Here is a 21,313-nt window from a genome sequence, read left to right on the forward strand (position 1 = left end):
CTGGGCACCCAAGTGGCGAACCATGTAACGCGCTGCGTCGCGGCACGGCCGACCCGGCTTCGATTCCCGGACCCGGCGTCATTTGCCGAATGTCTTCCCCCCACTCTGTCTCCCGTTCTTCCTCTCTCTCTCTCTCTCTACTGGACTGCCCAGTAGTAAAAAGCGATAAACGCTAAAAAAATTAATCTTTAAAAAACAATGTGAAACACCCTACCCACAGCCGTAAAAAAAATGTAATCCCTACCCACCTTCAAAACTGCCCTCAAAGAGCACCTACGGGAGGCTGCAATTCGAAACTGGCCACCGTAAATGTCCAAGCCCCCCCTCCCACCCCCTCCTAATGTACAGTTTCCTCCCCATCATATGTATATATTTTATACAGTATTTTACAGTACTGTATACAGTACTGTATATTTGCTAGTGGTGGGGGAAAATATCGATACAGTATAGTATCGCGATACTGTATCGATACAAGGACGCCAAGTATAGATATTTAATTATGCAAAAAAGATTTAAATAATTATTTTTCTTTTTTCATATATATATATATAAGGAAGTTGCATTGTTCATTTCAATACCTGTAATAGTACAGTAGTCCACACACATGCACACATGTGCATTCAGTTAAGTTGGAATATGACTGTAATACAAACAGTTCAGTTTGTCAGGTACATGCAACACAGATTACAGTGTTGACTGTCTGCTTGAGAAAATCCCATTTGCTGCAATAAAAATTATTGAAGTGAGATGAACAGACTGAAAACTTTATTTTATTAGATAAAACATGTTGACAAAGTTTGACTTTGCAATTGAAAAAATTTAATAAATCTCAACATATCGCAATTTATTTTGAATCGCAATACTATCGTATCATGACTTAAGTATCGTGATAATATCGTATTGTGAGGCCTCTGGTGATTCCCACCCCTAATATTTGCATATCTTATATGTCACAAATGTAACAGTACTGTATACCTGTATGTCATAAATGTCATGATATATATCTGTATGTTGTGTATGTCATAAATGTCATTATGAATTGAAAATGGGGGACCCTGATGTAAACAAGACGAAAGTCTCTCTGGTCTGCATCCCACAATTGTGTGTATTGATCCGTACTGTATTGTACCCATTCTGCAATCTGTTAATAACGTTTTCAATCAATCAATCAATCACCCCCATTGTCTCAGCAAGATTTGAGTGAGTTTGCTCCAAAAGGGACAGCGTGGAGGCGGGGCCCAGAAACCCATATTGTGACATCCCTATGCAGGGGTAACAACAGCTACAAGCATTGTTTGTTTATCTAAACAATTGCTCTGCATATCTTACATTCACTATGGAATGCAATGCACTATACAGTATAGTTGCATTGGGATGTATTTGTAAAAGGCTGCATTGCTAAATGGTTGCATTTATATAGCGCTTTGTTTGATCCAAAGCGCTTTACAAATAAGTTCCTCACATTTTACCTTCAATTACACGCCGACGGACGGTGGAGGCGACCATGCAAGCTGCCAACCTGCTCATCGGGAGCAATTAGGGTTAAGTGTCTTGCACAAGGACAAGCAGCCCGGGAGGAGCGGGAATCGAACCGGAAACCTCCGGATTACAAGACGACTGCTCTACCTCCCGACTCCCGAGCCACTGCTACCCCCTCTTTGTAACCTCTTCAACTGAACTTGCTTCATGTCATTCATGTTTCTCTCATAGTTTGGCTCTCTACAGCAAATTATCCTAACTCTTAACCGTTATGTGTCATGAATGAATGAATGATGAATGAATGAAAACTTTATTTAACAGATTGCAGAATGGGTACAATACAGTACGGCTCAAATTCAATACACACAATTGTTAAGGGGATGCAGACCAGAGAAAGACGTTTGTCTTGTTTACATCAGGGTCCCCCATTTTCAATTCATAGTGACATTTATGACATACACAACATACATGACATCATGACATTTATGGCATAGGGACATACATGACATACAAATATATAGTACTGTTACATTTGTGACATATACGATATGCAAATAATATACAGTACTGTTACCCATAGATCCTGACAAGAGAGTATGATGGGGAGGAGACTGTACATTAGGAGGGGGTGGGTGGGTGGGAGAAAAAATATACATACGGTGGGGAGAACATATATACAGTACATACGGTTGGGAGGAGACTACATTAGGATTGATTGATTGATTGATTGAAAACTTTATTAACAGATTGCAGAATGGGTACAATACAGTACAGCTCAATACACACAATTGTTAAGGGAATGCAGACCAGAGAAAGACTTTCGTCTTGTTTACATCAGGGTCCCCCATTTTCAATTCATCAGGACATATATGACATACATGACATACAGATAATCAGTACTGCTACATCTATACATTTATGACATACCAGATTTGCTAATACAGTACTGTTTGTGATACAGAAGGAGTCAAGAAAAGGGAGTATATACATTTGACGTAGAAGGGGGGGTTAGTGAAAAGATCAGAGTAAAATGTGCTATTCTCACGTATGATCCACAAATCAAGAAAACTGATACGATTGTGATCACAATCCATAGTGAATGTAAGATATGCAGAGCAATTGTTTAGATAAACAAACAATGCTTGTAGCTGTTGTTACCCCTGCATAGGGATGTCACAATATAGTCTATACTCATCGCTCCAGTACACTTGACAAAGGCTACGGCCGAAACATTGTGTACATTAAATAATATGTTTGCATCTGGAGGCAGCGTACAGGTTTCTCCTTTGTTCTCTCACCAGAGACACTGGGCATAATAATATTAAGATAACAAGCTGCCTCTCTAGGCTCGGGCCTTTCTTCCGATTGTTTATTTTTATGTCACGTTAAAACGAATGGCGTGGTTGTTGAGGAATTATATCCGATAGGAAGTACAACATAACGCTAAACAGAAATAACTTCAACATTTCACCAACCTTCTCTACACAGCTTTATTTCAGGGTTTGAAATAACGTCCAAAAGCCTGCGCTGTCGGTCGATTTCCTCTTCGTACTTAATAACAGTACTTTGAAAAAACCCACATATCTCCTCGGCAGCCGCGTGTAGTCGCTCGTTGACCAAGGATTTCAGTATTTGTATATTATCCATCTTGTGAGAATAAGAGAGATATTAAAGATTGAACAGCAACTGAAAACTAGCTAGCTTCCAGCATACTTCTTCATCCTATTTTGCTTTCTGGCAGATCAGACGCCCGTTGGCGTAATGCTGCCTCTCACTGTTAGGAACCAGGTACTGCACAGTGTTCTTGCTCTGGCCTCGATGATGAATTTGATCACCTCACCACTTCATATTGATGTTCCACAATGATCCAATACTTATTATTTTTTAATCTATTTTTTCTCCCCCCTTTTTCCGTATTTTTTCTCCCATCCCAATTTAGTTATGCCAATTCCCTTCCTGGTCGTTGCGCGTATTTCCCCCCCACTTGCAGGCCTAGGGAGGGAGAGAGAAGACCAGCGATGCAGTCGTGGACACACGCGGTTACACGCCGTTGTAGTAGATCACTGAGGCAGAAGTGCGCGCGGATGTGCACGCGCGCACACAAAAATGCGTTCACAATTGACACTGGACTCGTTGCGCCGTGCGGCAAGTACCCGGCCGGCACTTATCACCTAGACTTTGCATAATAATAGGATACCGATAGCATAACGAGAAGAGCCAACCAAAATACAAGCCCTGTATCAATTGGTGGGGGGTTGCTTGATCTGTGGTCCCGACTGGAAAGATGAGACATTAAGTTGTGCTTCAGTCTCTTCTGTAAACTAACTCTAAGTTACATTGTTAATTTAGTTTGTATTTACTTTTCTAGTTTAAGTTAATTCAATTAAAGAAATTGTAACTACAATTACATTTAAAACATTTATGCATAATAATCATCTGTTCTGTGCGCAACCGAGGGAACATGTATGCGCGTGCACGTGGCATTTGGGCAGTTCCCATATTACTACTGCACCACTGGAGAAGACTATCACATGTCTCCTCCGATACATGTGGAGTCAGCCAGCCGCTTCTTTTCACCTGACAGCGAGGACTCTCACTGGGGGAGTGTAACGCGTGGGAGGATCACACTACCTCCCTCAGATCCCTTCCCTGCTGAACAGGTGCCCCGACCGACCAGTAAGAGTCGCTGTTTACAACGACCAGGATACATACCCCACCGGCTTCCCACCTGCTAACACTGCCAATTGAGATAGTAGGGACGACTGACCAAGCCGGAGGTACCGCTGACAGCTGGATTCGATCCCAGTGTCTCTGCGGTGGTAGGCGAGCGCTTAGTCCGCTGCACTACCCAGCCGCTCCGATCCAATAGACTTTTATACACCTGATCATCAAATTTGCTGACGACACAGTGGTGGTGGGCCTGATCTCTGCAAACGACGAGAGGGCCTACCTGGAAGAGGTCAAGGTCCTGGCGGGATGGTGCCAGGAAAACAGCCTCTCCCTGAACGTCAGCAAAACAAAGGAGATGATTGTGGACTTCAGGAGGTCGGGGGTCAAGGACTACAGCCCCCTCAGCATCGACGGGGCACCGGTTGAGAGAGTGAACAGCTTTAAGTACCTCGGAGCCTACATATCCGAGGACTTGACATGGACCACACACATTGACAGTGTTGTGAAGAAGGCACGACAACGCCTCTACTTCCTCAGGCGCCTAAGGAAGTTCCAAGTCAGTCAGAAGATCCTTAAGAACTTCTACTCATGTACAATAGAGAGCATCCTGACTGGCAACATCACCTCCTGGTTTGGGAATAGCACTGCACAAGACCGAAGCAGACTACAAAGAGTGACACGTTCAGCCGAACGCACAATTGGAGGGGGGCTCCCCACCCTCCAGAACATTTACAACAAGCGGTGTAGGGGCAAGGCTAAGAGAATCATTAAGGACTCCAGTCACCCGAACAACTGCCTCTTTGAACTGCTGCGGTCAGGCAAGCGATACCGGAGTCTCAAGGCGAGCACAGAAAGACTCAGAAGAAGCTTCTATCCCCAGGCCATCAGGCTGCTCAACGAACAATGCACACTACACAACAACCATCAAACGCACATAGCACACACATCCACACGCACACACTCACTTTAAACAAACACACTGTAGCACCCACTCCCCACACTTTATAGCACACACTCACTTTAAACAAACACACTGTAGCACCCACTCCCCACACTTTATATTTATTGATAAAGGATTGCACTACAACTCGTACACCTTACTGTAAATTGTACCTAAATTGTACCTCATCCCATTTCTGCTTTGCACTATATAGTATTGTATATTAGTACACTGCATAGTATTGTATATTATATGGTAACTCAGTTACGCCTATTCTGCATCGAACATTGTACATATGTCTATACTGAACACTGTGACCTCATTTTCTACTTCTAATGTACATGCTATACTATGTTATTTGATACTTATCTTGTCTAGCACCGTCTCTGGAGCGTAACAGTAAGAAGCATTTTGTATAAAAGTATTCTGTACTTCTGTATGACAACTATTAAAGAAACTTGAAACTTGAGTCTCCTGAACACGGAGAGACCAATCCATTTTAGTTATTGTAATCCCTAAAAGTCTATTGGATCATGTCTCCAGCATCCCCACAGCCGTACCTACAACCACTTAATGTCAAGGCTCTCATCCACATTCATTAATTTTCTCCCCCGCTCTCTCTCCCATGAGCTCAATGTACGTGGAAGTGCAGTGGTCTATGGGGGTAATGATGGCTAGCCTATACTCGGTCATTGTCGCAAAATAATTGACCTTCACTACATTTAAAATACCTCGGCGAGGCGCCTCTGTGTTCTAAACTCTGTGTCGGTCAATTATTTTGCGGCAATGACCTCATTATCCCTTACATATCTCTTGTCATGTAATTAACACAACATTATGCATACTTTGACAATAAATAAAATAATAATTTGTTCTTACTTGCTTGCCTGGGTAAATAAAGGTTAAATAAATGCAACAACAAAACGACTTTTTTTTGGAAAACCGATACCGATATTTTCCTATATCACATTTTTATGCCAATATCGGCCGATAATATCGGACATCCCTATATAACCCTTAGTTCATAACCATTTGTAACCCATAATTCCGCCTAAAGCAATATTATTCATATATGAAAAGCTAAGGCTACTGCTGTTCTATAATTTGTAGCCTGGACAGGGAATGCTCCAATGTGTAAAAATATACAGTAATTTAACCATGAAGAAAAAGAGCAACATGTATTCTGAAGCTGCTTTATTACAGTGTATGAAATGAAGCTGGATAATGTTTAAAAGGTTTGCAATATTGTGCATATTTGACGATATTTTATGGAATGCTTGGGACCTTTCTCAGGATGAACAAATCTTAAATTTTTTCCCTGGCAAGGAAATCATGATGAACATAACTGATTAGTTTGCTTTTCTACATAGAATGCTGGTTTAGAAATAAAGAATAAAGAATATACATAAAAAATCCCAGCTACCAGAGATAAATCCTAACTTCGGTTCAAGCCTTCTTCAGCTCAACACAACTCAGCAGTACCAGGCGGACCTAGCACATTTGGCGCCCTAGGCGAGATTCACCACTTAACCCCCCCCCCCCCCCCCCCCCAAAAAAAAGATTTTTTTTTTTTGTAATTTTTTTTTATGGCTTTTGCCTCTTCATAGTTCTCTAACGTTAGTCTTTCTTTCCTCAACGCTCAATTCTATAAACACTTGACCGATACCCATCAATGCACAGCACTCTAGCATGTTCTGACTGTGAACACCTAAAGCTGAGGCTCAGACCGACCGACCGTTTTAGATTTTTGGCTCATTTTCCCTTATGTTAGAATTTTTTTTATGTAAAAATAATGGTTGCAGATATAGAGGGGGGCGCCAAAACTGCACAGAGAAAAAAAAATTAAAAAAAAAATTAAAAAAAAATTAAAAAAAATTTAAAAAAAAAAAATTAAAACAAGTTTTATTTTTTTGGCGCCCCCCTCTGGGTGGCGCTCTAGGCGACCGCCTATATCGCCTGTAGGAAGGTCCGCCCCTGTGTACCACCATCATAACTCGGAAGCCAAAGTCCAGCATAAAGGGGCTGAGTGAATGTGGTGTTGACCCTGTGGAGGAGGGTCATGGTGTCAGAGACACTGTAGAAGGACAGAACACCTGCCCTGTGGTCCAGGTACACTCCCACTCTGGAGCACCGGGGGACTGATACTGCAGTTGCAATGTTATCGTGTCTGAATCTGTAACTGTTTGGTCTGACATCTAAAGCCCAGGATTTGAGATTACATCCGAATCCACATTCCTTTCGAGTCCCCGTTCTGCTGATGTCTTTATAAGACACCGCTATATAAGCCCACCGACTCCACTCCACCTCCCAGTAACAGCGTCCAGTCAGACATTCAGTGCCCAGAACCTGCCACAATTGAACAAATCTCTCTCGATGACCGGGGTATGGCTGCTCTTGGCTCACCAGCGTTGCTTTTCTGTTCCCATCAGACAAACACAGACGCGTGTGTGCCGTGTTTGGGTCCAGTGTGATCCGAACGGAATATTGTAAGAAGTCAACTCTGGTCTTGGGCTCCGGTGGTGGCAATAAGACATCAACCGCGTTCACGGTTGTTGAGATTCTGGGCCAAAGCTTCTCATCGAGAAAGTCCTCCAGTTCCTTTCTCAGCTCAGACACGGCCTCAGTCACATCTGCAAAGTACCGGAGAGGGAGGACATTGATGCTGGGTAAGTCTGTAGACTCACTGGGACTGGAGAGGGAAAGGTAACTCTGGAGAAAGTGGATGTGGTCATCTATGTGTGAGAGCTGCTCCAGCTCAGTGTCTCTCCGCCTCAGGTCAGCTATCTCCTGCTCCAGTCTCTTTTGCAGTTCTTCCGTCTGAGTCACTGCCGTCTTCTGTTGTGCTCTGATCTGCTTCTTCACCTCAGCGCGCTTCGTCTGGATGTAGCGGACCAGCTCAGTGCAGACTCTCTCACTGTCCCTCACTGCTCTATCAGCAGAGCGATTGATAGACAACACCTCCTGTTCAAGAACCTTTACCTCTGTCTCTCTCTCCTGGACTCTCTGTTGGATTATCTGCCGACTCATGCCAAGCTCTTTCTGTCTCTCAGTCCTCTCTGCTGCGGTTGAGACTGTACCATGGCCTTTATGTTCATCCACGGAACACAGATAACAGATACACTGCTGATCAGTACAACAGAAAACATCTGTAATTCTGTAATGACGAGAGCAAATGTTCTCCTGAAACAGTGTGGAGGCTTTGACCAGTTTGTGTTTCTTTAACGGAGCCACGTCATAATGAGGCCAGACATACCAGGTAGAGTTGTTCCGATACCGATACTGGTATCGGAAATGCCGCCGATACTGCCTAAAACGCTGGTATCGGTATCGGCGAGTACACGTAAATTCTAGCCTCCGATCCCATGATGTAATTTATCTCCTGCCGAGTCCTGCGGAGAGTGAGGATTATAAAATGAACATGTTTTAAAGTGTGATGCTGTGTCATTTTAACAGCAGATACACTTTCTTAAATTCCATTGTCCCCAACAGTGCGGTGTGACTGGGAGCTCGGACGGGAATCGGGCTGTGTTTGGCTGGTGTTATGATAGCATTAGCTGGAAAGATAGCTAGTTGGAACAACATCCGCTTTTAACGTTACATCAAATCAGATGATCGCCTGTCCTTTCTCCAGGACCTAACACTGTCCGTGACCGTCTATCAACAATAATGCACCCACGGTGAATTGTATTTAAGTTAAGTAGCTACGGACTAGCGTTAGCTGACTATTACTAACGTTATCAATGCGGGAAGACGCGCTAGGTCAGTTAGCTTAGCTTGATAACGTTACCGTGTCTAAAGTTGGTGCTATTCACATAATCCAGCAATAATGGCTGCAGACCTGCAAGCAAAGTACAGCAAGTGCCAAAGGATAAGAGTCTGAGGCGGAGTTTCAAAAGAGAATGTTGAATATTTATTTTGCATCAAAAACCACAACATGAACGTTCTATCTGCCACTAGCTTACAGACTGAATAGGGTATATCTGCAGAGCCACTGAGTAGCGAGTGCAACACCGTTTAATGTCCGTGTGGATCATTGGAGTAGGGTATATCTGCAGTGCTGCAGCCCATACTCATTGATTAATGATACTAATACAAATCTATACAATCACCTGTTGTTGAATAAATACTATACGTTCTAGTTATTACTAAAAAACAGTATAACAGTATCTGAAAAAAAAAAAAAAAAAAAGTATAATTTATATAATTTTTTTTTTAATTTTTTTTTTATGCACTGGTATCGGATAAATATCGGTATCGGCCGATACCCAAAGCTTAGGTATCGGAATCGGATCGGAAAGGGAAAAATGGTATCGGGACTTGACTGCTTTCTGCTTTTTCCCAGTGCAGAAATCACAGGCCACGTCTCCAGGTGCAGCATAACATAGATCAGGAGGAGCAGTTTGGAGTGAATGAATGAATGAATGAAAACTTTATTTAACAGATTGCAGAATGGGTACAATACAGTACGGCTCAATACATACAATTGTTAAGGGGATGCAGACCTGAGAAAGACGTTTGTCTTGTTTCCATCAGGGTCCCCCATTTTCAATTCATATAGAGTCCTGTCTTCTTTAGTAGTTCAGCAATGATATTGTTTTCCTTCAGAACAGGCCTCGGAGTAATAGTCTCCCTGCACTGGGGACATGTGTAGATTCCCTTCTGATCCTCTTGATCCCAGCGGTCTTTAATACATCCCACACAGTAGCTGTGTGTCCACAGTGAATAGTTACCGGATCCTTCAGTAGAAACAGACAGATAGAACAGCAGAACATGTCCCGGTCCAGATTAACTCCTTGCTGTGCCATTTCCACTGTTGCTACAAAGACAACCACAGTCCAGTAATTTTACTTTCACTGTTGCGACAACCACAGTCCAGTAAGTTTCATTTTCTCAGAACAGCGCACTCATAATAAAGGGAGGAGCCTCCTGTTCTAGTTGTGTTCAGAGGTGAAGTGGTTTTAAAGAGCCAGTGTCTAGTTTACTGTGATTGAGAGAGAGAGAGAGAATTCTCTATCAAATTCTAATTTGCTTTGTTGGCATGATACCAAAAAAGACCTACGTCTACGTTGCCATAAATATATAGAGCAATACCATAAACAAAGCAAACATTGACTAATAATTATCAGGAAGTAAATAAATCCACAGAATAATAATAATAATAATAGGAGGAAGGAATGCTTCTGAACACAACACATTTAAACTGCTCCCTCGTGCATCGGCTAACATTTAATAACAAACATAATAAGGATAATTAAGGCAGACATAGGAATTCATTGCTGGTTCATTTGCCACTAGAGGCAAGGAGTGTTCATGCTAAGAACAAATTATCGTTTTTGTTATTGAGGGATCAAGCAAGATTTGGGAATTATTTAATACAATCTGGGGAAATACTCTGTTCTAATTGTCTGATATTTTGGACCATCTCCATCTCTATACCACCTGCAGATTGCAGTGATTACTGTAGATCAGTGGTCACCAACCTTTTTAAGCCCAATATCACTTTTTTTTTTGGTGAAGGCAAGATCTACCTATTGAAGTGTTGAGAGAAAAAGGCAGCCAAGATTGTACTTTAAACTAAATTACTTTTATTTGCCTGTATTCTAATTACATGCAATTAATGCTTTGGTCCAACATTAAAACGTCAAAGTAGAACTATTATGTACTTTCTCAGTCAGTGCTAAGTGCAGTCATCTTATGCAGCATCACTTTTCACATCAAAACAAAAGTAGAACTGTAATGTGGACTTTCTCATATTATTAACATTGACAAACATATTTACAATTAGCATTTTATAAAGTAGAACTGTAATGTGTACTTTCTCAGTCAGTGCTAAGTGCAGTCAGTGCTAAGTGCAGCATCACTTTTCACATCAGAACAAAAGTAGAACTGTAATGTGGACTTTCTCATATTATTAACATTGACAAACATATTTACAATTAGCATTTTATAAAGTAGAACTGTAATGTGTACTTTCTCAGTCAGTGCTAAGTGCAGTCAGTGCTAAGTGCAGCATCACTTTTCACATCAGAACAAAAGTAGAACTGTAATGTGGACTTTCTCATATTATTAACATTGACAAACATATTTACAATTAGCATTTTATAAAGTAGAACTGTATGTGTACTTTCTCAGTCAGTGCTAAGTGCAGCATCACTTTTCACATCAAAACAAAAGTAGAACTGTAATGTGGACTCTCAGGGTAAGATAAAAAAAAAAAAAAACGTTTTTGTTTTTAATTTATAATTTTCATGGAAAGATCTACAGGGACAGTCTCAAAGATCAAGATCGACGGGTTGGTGACCACTGCTGTAGATCATTGGCTAAATGATTATCCAGTTTGACTATTGTCTATACGAGCCGTACCGCTAGTGCGACTGCGTACAAACTGCCTCGCTACTATGAACCTGTTCTCACCGTCACGTCAGAACTAGATGTTAAATAAACCTACGGTTTGTTATACCCAAGTGTGTTCATTGACTCACACACAACTGAGGTACATATTAACACAGTTTACATGGTGTCAGAAGACAGTACGGACTTTTCGCCCGTAAGTAACGTGTTTTTCGTCGTGTTTTTTTTTACTAGCCTTTGATAGCCTAGCCTAGCTAACCTAGCCGCGGCCGCGCTAGTAGAGACACTATGGCGGATGGATTTCGCAGACCCGACCCTGTTGTATTTGATGAACATGTTGCAGAGAATTGGCGCATTTTTGAAGGGGAATATGACATTTTTATTGCCGCAGCCCACTCAGAGAAACCTGCAAGGACAAAGGCTTACATTCTCCTCAACATTGCTGGACCTGAAGCCATAGAACGGGAGCGTTCGTTTGTGTATGCAGCTGAGGTGCGCGTGCCCGGTGACAACGGAGCAGTAATTACACCGGCGGAGTCCAGAGAGGACCCGAACTGCCTGAAAAGAAAATTCAGAGAAATATGCAATCCCCAAAGCAACAGGACGATGGAAAGACACAAATTTCATTCGAGAAACCAGAAGCAAGGTGAGAATATTGAATCCTTCATCAGTGACTTGAAGATCAAAGCTAAAGCTTGCCAGTTTGGAACTCTGACTGAAGAGCTTATCTGTGATCGAATCGTGTGTGGCACACGGGACGCTTTGAGAAAATCTCTGTTGAGGGATAGTGAGTTAACACTTGCCAAAGCTATCACAATCTGTCGTATTCATGAGATGACAGAGGAAAACAGCAAAACACTAGCCACACAGGCTACCAGTGTTGATGCAGTGAAGCCTGTTTACAACAGAAAGTACCAGTCTAAACCCCAGGTATTTTCAAACAATGCCATAACAAAGTGCAACAATTGTGGTGGTAGTCATGAGGCTAAAAGAGTAAAATGCCCAGCCTTCGGACAGCAGTGCCATAACTGCAAGAAAGAAAACCACTACAAAAGTTGTTGCAAGTCTAAGCCACAGAGTCAAAGATATCCACAGAAGAAATCTTACAGACCATCTGTGCATGAAATGTCAGTGGACCAGTCTACACATGAAGACGACACGTTCTATGTGGATGGTGTCAATATTGACAGTGTCAATTCTCAAGTAAATGAGAAAGATGAAGGATTTGTCACAATGGACATAAACGGCAAATCTACAGAGTTTAAAGTTGACACAGGAGCTAAATGTAATGTTATGTCAATAGAGACTTTCAAAAGAGTGACTAATGGAGAGCAATTTGTGCAGCAAAAGAAAACTGCAAACCTTGTTGCTTACGGAGGCACTAAAATTGAGACCAAAGGTCTGGTCACACTGTCGTGCTGTTTAAAGGAGCAGCAACACACACTGCCTTTCTTCATAGTGGACAGAGATGTGCAACCACTACTAGGTTTTCGTGCATGTATGAGCCTAGACGTCCACCAGGTCACCATGGAGAATAACACAGATTTCAAAACACAGATTCTAACACATTATGAAGATGTGTTCAGTGATGAGCTTGGAGAACTTCCAGTCATATATTCCATGACGCTGGATCGCAGCATACAGCCTGTGGTCCGACCAGCCCACCGCATCCCCGCAGCGATGCAAGAGAGGGTTAAAGCGGAATTGGACCGCATGCAAAGCATAGGTGTCATAACACCTGTCTCTGAGCCCACAGACTGGGTTTCATCTATGGTGGCAGCACACAAGAAAGACAAACAAGAAATCAGACTGTGCATCAATCCAAAGGACCTCAACACAGCGTTGAAGAGGCCCCATCACCCCATGCGTAGTGTTGAAGAGGTAGCAGCACAGATGTCGGGAGCAACAGTGTTTTCCGTCCTGGACGCCAAGAACTCATTCTGGCAGATACGTCTGGACGAGAAATCCTCACTGCTGACCACATTCAGCACGCCGTTCGGGCGCTACAAATTTCAAAGAATGCCTTTCGGCATCAACTCCGCAAGCGAGGTGTTTCAGCGCTCCATGGAACAGCTGTTCACAGGCTTACCATGCTCCGTGATAGTAGATGACATCATCATCGGAGGCCGCGGAGTGGCTGAACACGATGCCAACCTGAGGAAAGTGCTTGATCGGGTGAGAGAGGTCAACCTCAGGCTAAACTCAACAAAGTGCAAGTTTCGCCTAGACCAAGTAGGTTATGTAGGCCACATCTTCACGAGCGAAGGCCTGAAAGCAGACCCCTCTAAAACAGCAGCTATAACTGAGATGCCAGTCCCCACAGATGTCACTTCACTACAGCGTTTCCTAGGGATGGTAAACTACCTGGCAAAGTACATCCCCAGTTTCAGTGACATAGCAGTGCCACTGAGGAAGCTGACCCACAAGGACACGGCGTGGTGCTGGTACCAGCAGCACCAGGAGGCATTTGAGCGCCTCAAGTCGTGCCTATCCAGCCCACCAGTGTTGATATACTACAACGTCAAGGAGCCAGTCACACTCACATGTGACACGTCATGCTATGGACTCGGAGCAGCATGCATGCAAAGCGGCAGGCCAGTAGCATTTGCGTCGCGTACCCTCACAGATACTGAGACAAGGTACGCCCAAATAGAAAGAGAGCTTCTAGCTGTCGTGTTTGCCTGCACAAAATTCAAGGACTATGTATATGGAAAGCCCACAATCGTGGAAACAGACCACCAACCTCTGGTGACGATCATAAAAAAGCCCATACACACAGCCCCAGCCCGTCTTCAGAGAATGCTACTCCGTCTACAGAGCTACGACATCAGCCTAGTGTACAAAAAGGGCAAATACATGTACCTGGCTGGCTGACACCCTCTCCAGAGCTCCAAACAAACATGTCACCCAGAGCCCTGCTGAAAACGGTGCTTATGAGGTCATGTCGGTGAGTTGCATCTCCACCGCTCGCCTAGAAGAACTCAGAAAGCACACAGCGGAGGATGAGATGTTACAGACCCTCAGCGCGGTCATTCAGAGAGGATGGCCCAACAGAGAAAGCCAGCTCCAGCCTGCTGTCGTTCCCTTCTTCCCTTACAGAGACGAACTCGCAGTGGAGGATGGAATCATCATGAAAGGCCACAAGACAGTCATCCCCCAGTCTCTGCACAGAGAGTACATCAACATTGTGCACAAAGGACACCCAGGTGTTGAAGCCACAAAGCGCAGAGCCAGAGGCATCATATTCTGGCCGGCAATGTCAACTGACATCGCTGAAGAGCTGCTCTCATGTGCAACGTGCAACAGCACCAGGTCCCACCAGCAAAAGGAACCTCTGAAACTTCAATCAGTTCCAGACCTCCCATGCATGGTCTACAGTTGCCACGGACATGTTTGAATGACATGGTAAACACTACCAAGTGCTAGTAGATTCGTATTCTGGCTGGTACGAAATCGACCTTCTTCACAGCCTGACATCATCGGCTGTGATATCTAAGTTGAAAAGACATTTTTCAGTCCACGGCTCACCGCACACCCTCTTCTCTGACAATGCTAGACAATACACCAGTCAGAGTTTCAAGGACTTTGCCAAACAATGGGATTTTGTACATACCACCAGCAGCCCAGAGTTCCCACAGTCTAATGGGCTCGCAGAGAGGGCGGTCAGAAGTGCCAAGCAACTGATGGAGAAATCTCATAGAGATGGAACCGATGTTTTTTTCAATCTCCTAAACCTCAGGAACGTACCCCGTGACTCAACACTAGGCTCCCCTGCTGAACGTCTGATGTCACGGCAGACACGCGCAGCCATTCCAGTGTGTAGCAAACTACTGGAACCAACCCCCAAGGACGCCCGGCTAGTCAGCGCCCAGCTCCTCAACAGGAGGCTCACTCTGAAGCACCACTTCGACAAGTCAAGTCGCCCACTACCGCCTTTAACGGAGGGACAGGTGGTCCGTATGCAGACCCCGAAAGGATACGACCGACTTGGGACTGTGAAGGAGAAGAGCAAAGAGCCGCGCTCCTACGTCATCCAGTCCAACGGGAAAACATACAGGAGGAATCGCCGTCACATCCTTCCTGTCACAGAACCACCACCACCACGGTTCCACGCAGAGGACCCAGACTCTCAGAACACCGGCTCCTCTACAGTGAACAATGCACCCTACACGCCACTATCACCAGGGCCAAACAACATGCAATACACACACTCTCCCCGGCCGACACACCCAGCACGCTTCCCAGCTGAGAACAGTAACGCACAATATACAACGCGTGCAGGCCGCATCTGCAAGCCAAACCCCAAGTATATGCAGTAGAGATTGTATTGAAGAAAAAAAAAAAAAAAGGAGTAAAGAAAACTGATGTGTATAACATGGTTAATGTAGAATGCTATGCCAATGTGTCAATATTATTTGCACTAAGTTGTTCCACTTATGCACTTATGGTGATTCCAAGTTTTATGAATGCACTACTTCTCAAAGTGATATATACTCGTCCACCTTTGTCTACAGATGGATAGTTTTAAGTTTGTCTAAGAGTATCTTCATTTAATTGTTTACTGGAAATTGTAGAATTCAAAGTAAGAGAAATGTTCTGTGATGTTAACATTCACCTAGTGATACAGTATTTTGTTATACGAGATTTGAGCTAAAGGGAAAGGATGTAGATCATTGGCTAAATGATTATCCAGTTTGACTATTGTCTATACGAGCCACCGTACCGCTAGTGCGACTGCGTACAAACTGCCTCGCTACTATGAACCTGTTCTCACCGTCACGTCAGAACTAGATGTTAAATAAACCTGATTGATTGATTGATTGAAAACTTTATTTAACAGATTGCAGAATGGGTACAATACAGTACGGCTCAATACATACAATTGTTAAGGGGATGCAGACCTGAGAAAGACGTTTGTCTTGTTTCCATCAGGGTCCCCCATTTTCAATTCATATAGACATTTATGACATACATAACATACATGACATTTATGGCATAGGGACATATAGGTATTTAGTACTGATACATTTGTGACATAAACGGTATTCCAATATACAGTACTGTTACCCCTAGATCCTGACAGAGTATATACATATGATGGGGAGGGAACTGTACATTAGGAGGGGGTGGGTGGATGGGAGAGAAATATACATACGGCGGGGAGGGAATATATACATGCGGTGGGGAGGAGACTGTCTATTAGGAGGTGGTGGGGGTTTTGGGCATTTACGGTGGCCAGTTTCGAATTGCAGCCTCCCGTAGGTGCTCGTAGAGCGGTTTTGAATGTGGGCAGGGATTCACATTCCTTTACAGCTTTGGGTAGGGCGTTCCACATTGTTGTGGCATAATTGCGAAACGTGTTTAGTCCCTTGTTTGAGCCGAATCTGGGTTTAACATGATTTGTTGAGCTTCCTCTGGTGTAGTGGTTGTGGTATTCACTGACCTTTGGGAAGTATTTTGACATGTACATGGGCACCCCGGTCATATAGTGTATCTTGTAGACCAGGCCCATTGCAAGTTGCTGTACTCTGTCGTCTACTCTAAGCCATCCTAGGTTGTCAAAGTGGGCAGGGGTGAGGTGGGTTCTGGGGTTCAGGTCAAGTAGTAGTCTGACCAGTTTGTTTTGTGATGTTTGTAATTTTGTTTTAAGCGCCGTTGAGGTGCTTTGGTACCATGAGGTGCACGCATAGTCATAGTACCCTTGAATGAGTGCTCCTGCCAGAGTCTTCAGGGTATTCTTGTTTACCAGAGAGGAGATCCGGTACAAGAATCTAGTTCGTTGGTTGACTTTTTTTATTACATTGGATGCCATTTTGTCACAGGAAAGATTTGCCTCTAGGATGGAACCCAGGTAGGTAATTTCGTCTTTCCTTGTGACAATATTGTCACCCACTGTAACTGCGAAGCCGTCGGTCTTGCTGAGTTTGTTATTTGAACCGAAGAGAATGGACTCTGTTTTGCCCATGTGTAATGATAGTTTGTTATCAGCGAGCCATATGCAGATTTTGCCTAGTTCCGAGCTGAGGGTTTTTTCAACCTGCAACTTGTTCTTGTCAGAGACCAGCAGGGCTGAGTCGTCCGGAAACAGGAACAAGTTGCAGTCACAGGCTGACGACATGTCATTTGCATAAATTAGGAAGAGTAGCGGTCCTAGTATGCTTCCTTGTGGAACGCCACAGCTCACTGTGAGGGGGGGGGGGGGGGGCTAGAGTAGCCTACCGTTTACCTCTACCATCTGTTCTCTCCCCTCCAGGTAGGATTGCATCCAGCTCTCTGATAAGATCAAAACCAATTGCTTTTAGCTTGTCCATTAGAATGGAGTGATTGACAGTGTCGAAGGCCTTTTGTAGGTCCAGCATGACCATGCAGCATGACCATGCCGCATGCTACGGTTTGTTATACCCAAGTGTGTTCATTGACTCACACACAACTGAGGTACATATTAACACAGTTTACAATTACAGTTCTTGTTTGATTTAGTGTCTCCCTTTCTCAATATGTAAGTATGCTAACACACTCTTTTTCTTTCTTCTAATGCAGGGAGTTCGCTTATAGCATTCCGTTTTGGTTTCAATTTCAGTTCTCCAATGTTTTGTGTAGTTTTCTTTTGGTCAATCTGTTTAATTTGGGACTTATTTATGCTACTGTAGTGAGCTGATCAGCAATTAAGTTGGCAAAGGGGGTCTGCATTTTGGGGAAGATGATTTGTTCAAAAGGGCTTTGTATTGAATTGAGTTATGATCTGATTGATTCAAGTGTAATCAGCACTTCACTGCTATTTATTTGAATATGCAGTCGATAGAGACCGGTTCTGATCTGCTCTGTTCCAGCTGGAATATTTCTATTGGTTCTTTGTCCCAGTTTTTAAAGCCGGGATCTAATACGGGTCCCCCTCACTTCCATACAATATTATTAGAGTTAATATGCACTGGTACATTTTAAGCCACATTTTTATTGGGATATATTCATTTGTATTCATAAACATGTGACCTGCCAGTACAACACCACAGGTGATACAGAGAGAAGGCTGTGTGTTATTATTCATAAACATGTGACCTGCCAGTACAACACTACAGGTGATACAGAGAGAAGGCTGTGTGTTATTATTCATAAACATGTGACCTGCCAGTACAACACTACAGGTGATACAGAGAGAAGGCTGTGAGTTTTTATTCATAAACATGTGACCTGCCAGTACAACACTACAGGTGATACAGAGAGAAGGCTGTGTGTTATTATTCATAAACATGTGACCTGCCAGTACAACACTACAGGCCAGAGTTGTACCCTTCCTGCTGACTTGTTGTACAGAACTTGTAAGTCGCTTTGGACAAAAGCGTCTGCTAAATGACTAAATGTAAATTAAAATGTATATAACACTACAGATGTAAAAAAATAAAAATAAAAAAATTGTTTGAAGTATTGTGGATTTTTTTAAAGTAATTTACAAAATGGAAAACCTTGGACCTTCTCTTCAGACAATGAAATCGTTCAACAATGTATTATTCATTTTAAGGGAATCGTGAAGATAACAGATACATTTGCTTTTCTAGATAATTAGAATGCTGGTTTAGAAATAAATAATACAAATTACCATTCCAGAGTTACCAGAAAGATTCTACCTTAAACATCTCTGATACCGACTCTTCATTCACTGGCAAAACATTATAGACCCATAATCATTTATTTTGACGGTGTAGCTTGAAGGCAAAGCTTTTCATCTCAATGACACATTTATAAGGTCCTATCCGCTTGCTTTATGGTTGCTGATTTGAACAAATAGTGCTTTGAGGCAGGATCATCATAATGCAAAAGAGCTGAGTAAGATAAAGATGGTTCAACCTTTTACACAGATCCATGATGCAACTCAAGCACAAACCGAAACCGAAAGTAGCCTGTGCAACGTCTGCACAAATTAGACAGTTACTTACTGACCTCTTGTGGCCAAGCAACAGAATGCATCAACCGTGAAGTTGCATCCATGGTGGGTATAAGTAACAGTAACAGTACTGAAATACAGTATAGTATTTATACTATAGTATACTATTACTACTACTAACACTACTACTAACTACTATTGCTACTACTACTAGTACTATTACTACTACTAACACTACTATTACTACTACTACTATTACTAACACTACTACTAACTACTATTGCTACTACTACAAGTACTATTACTACCACTAACACTACTACTACTATTACTACTACTACTACTACTACTACTAGTACTACTTCTACTACTACTACTATTGCTACTAACACTACCACTACTATTACTACTACTACTACTACTACTACTACTACTACTACTACTACTACTACTACTACTACTACTACTACTACTACTACTCCTACTATTACTACTCCTCCTACTAGAGGAATGGTTCTAGAATGGTTGAGTAGTTATCTCCACAATAGGCAACAATATGTGCAGTTGGCAGATGTAAAATCTGAGCTCATGAAAATTGAATGTGGGGTACCGCAAGGTTCGGTTTTGGGGCCCAAACTCTTTCTTTTATATTGTAAAGGCCTGAGTGTTTTGGTTATTAATATTATTATTATAGTGTCTTATTTATGTTTGAACACTAGAGGGCTCACCGCCTCCATTATAGCCCCTCTTCTATAAATAGCCTAGCTAATTACCATAATCCCATGCACCTGTGATGAGGAAGTATTTTCCTACCTGTCTCACCGTTTGGAACTGACAATGGAGCAATTGACAACGGTTCTGATTTAACCCTTCATTCACCATCATTCACCTTTGGACAACAATAAACCCTGTAAACAGCAGCAACTTGGGACATTCCATATTTACATCACAAACTTTGGGACTGAGTAGATAATTAATTGCGGGTGCATCGTGGACGCTTGTCGATTCATTGGGGAGCGACAAGCGGCCACTACAAAGTAGAAAAATTCCTCATGGAAGAAGGACGTGTGCTGAGTGAGTACAAAGCTGGAAAAACTCCTCACGAAAGAAGGACATGTGTGAGAATTCCCTCATGAAACATGATAAAAAGGATGCGAGTATAAGTATAAGACAACTTTCCTCACAAAAGAAAGCGAGGTAAGAAGATTTGAAACCTCTGTTATTGGATTACCTGAAATTTAAATGGATAGCGTGAAGAGCTGTAAACGCCTTCCGTGAAGATGGAATTGTTTGGACGCTATGCTGTAATTGCAAATGGGAAAGTGAGTCGGGACATTGTCACATTGCTACATTGTTGCGGTTCTGTGCGAACGCCATGAGGAGGATCCTAACGTCAGACTAATTAATTGTGATATTGTGGATTATGGAACGGACTGGAAGCCGTATTAAATGGAACGTATTGGATGCCGTATTATGTTGAACCATCACAATTAATGTCGTCTGGACGTGTGGAAACGAAATTGTTCGCTTGGACATTGCGGATGTGTGGCAATAAATTCCCAGTTCTATATAGGCCTACATCGGTGAAAAATTGAAGTTTCTTTTTATTGTATTATATTACGTTACTGCATTCATAAGCAGAAAGTGTAAGGTTTGGTTCTTTCCCCACCACGGGCTTCTTGAAGTACTGTGATGATTGGTCCGCTGCTCACCCACTCGCTCTGTTCCTTTAAGTTTTCTGTTAATCAATTGCATTCTCCTATTCACACGCTTCTTCCTGTAGACGCCGTTTGATTGGTGCTTCCAATCTGACTCTGACGTCACACCAAGTGAATGCAACATTCAAACTACAAAGGATAAATAAAAAGAATAAATAACATGTCTGAAGCCAAGATGAGGCCAACCAGTCATGGAGGTAGTAAGACAGCCTCTATGATTAGAAAGGCTAAGGCTGAAAAGGCAGGCCTGATGACACGTTTTGCCTATTTAAAGAA

At 42.7% G+C, this 21,313-nt stretch overlaps 1 protein-coding gene across 1 annotated transcript; it reads right to left on the reverse strand.

Moving 5' to 3' along the window:
* Positions 1-7,146: 7,146 nt before the first annotated feature.
* On the reverse strand, positions 7,147-9,894 carry LOC311245370 (tripartite motif-containing protein 16-like; the record flags this gene model as incomplete). The annotated part of the gene is made up of 3 exons (XM_084335213.1): positions 7,147-7,284; positions 7,493-8,368; positions 9,820-9,894. 3 exons carry the CDS (start codon positions 9,892-9,894, stop codon positions 7,147-7,149), a joined length of 1,089 nt encoding a protein of 362 aa, XP_084191339.1.
* Between the last annotated feature and the right edge of the window lie 11,419 nt (positions 9,895-21,313).

The sequence above is a fragment of the Notolepis coatsorum genome, assembly GCF_963971535.1.
Source record: "Notolepis coatsorum genome assembly, chromosome: 18".
NCBI lineage: Eukaryota > Metazoa > Chordata > Actinopteri > Aulopiformes > Paralepididae > Notolepis > Notolepis coatsorum.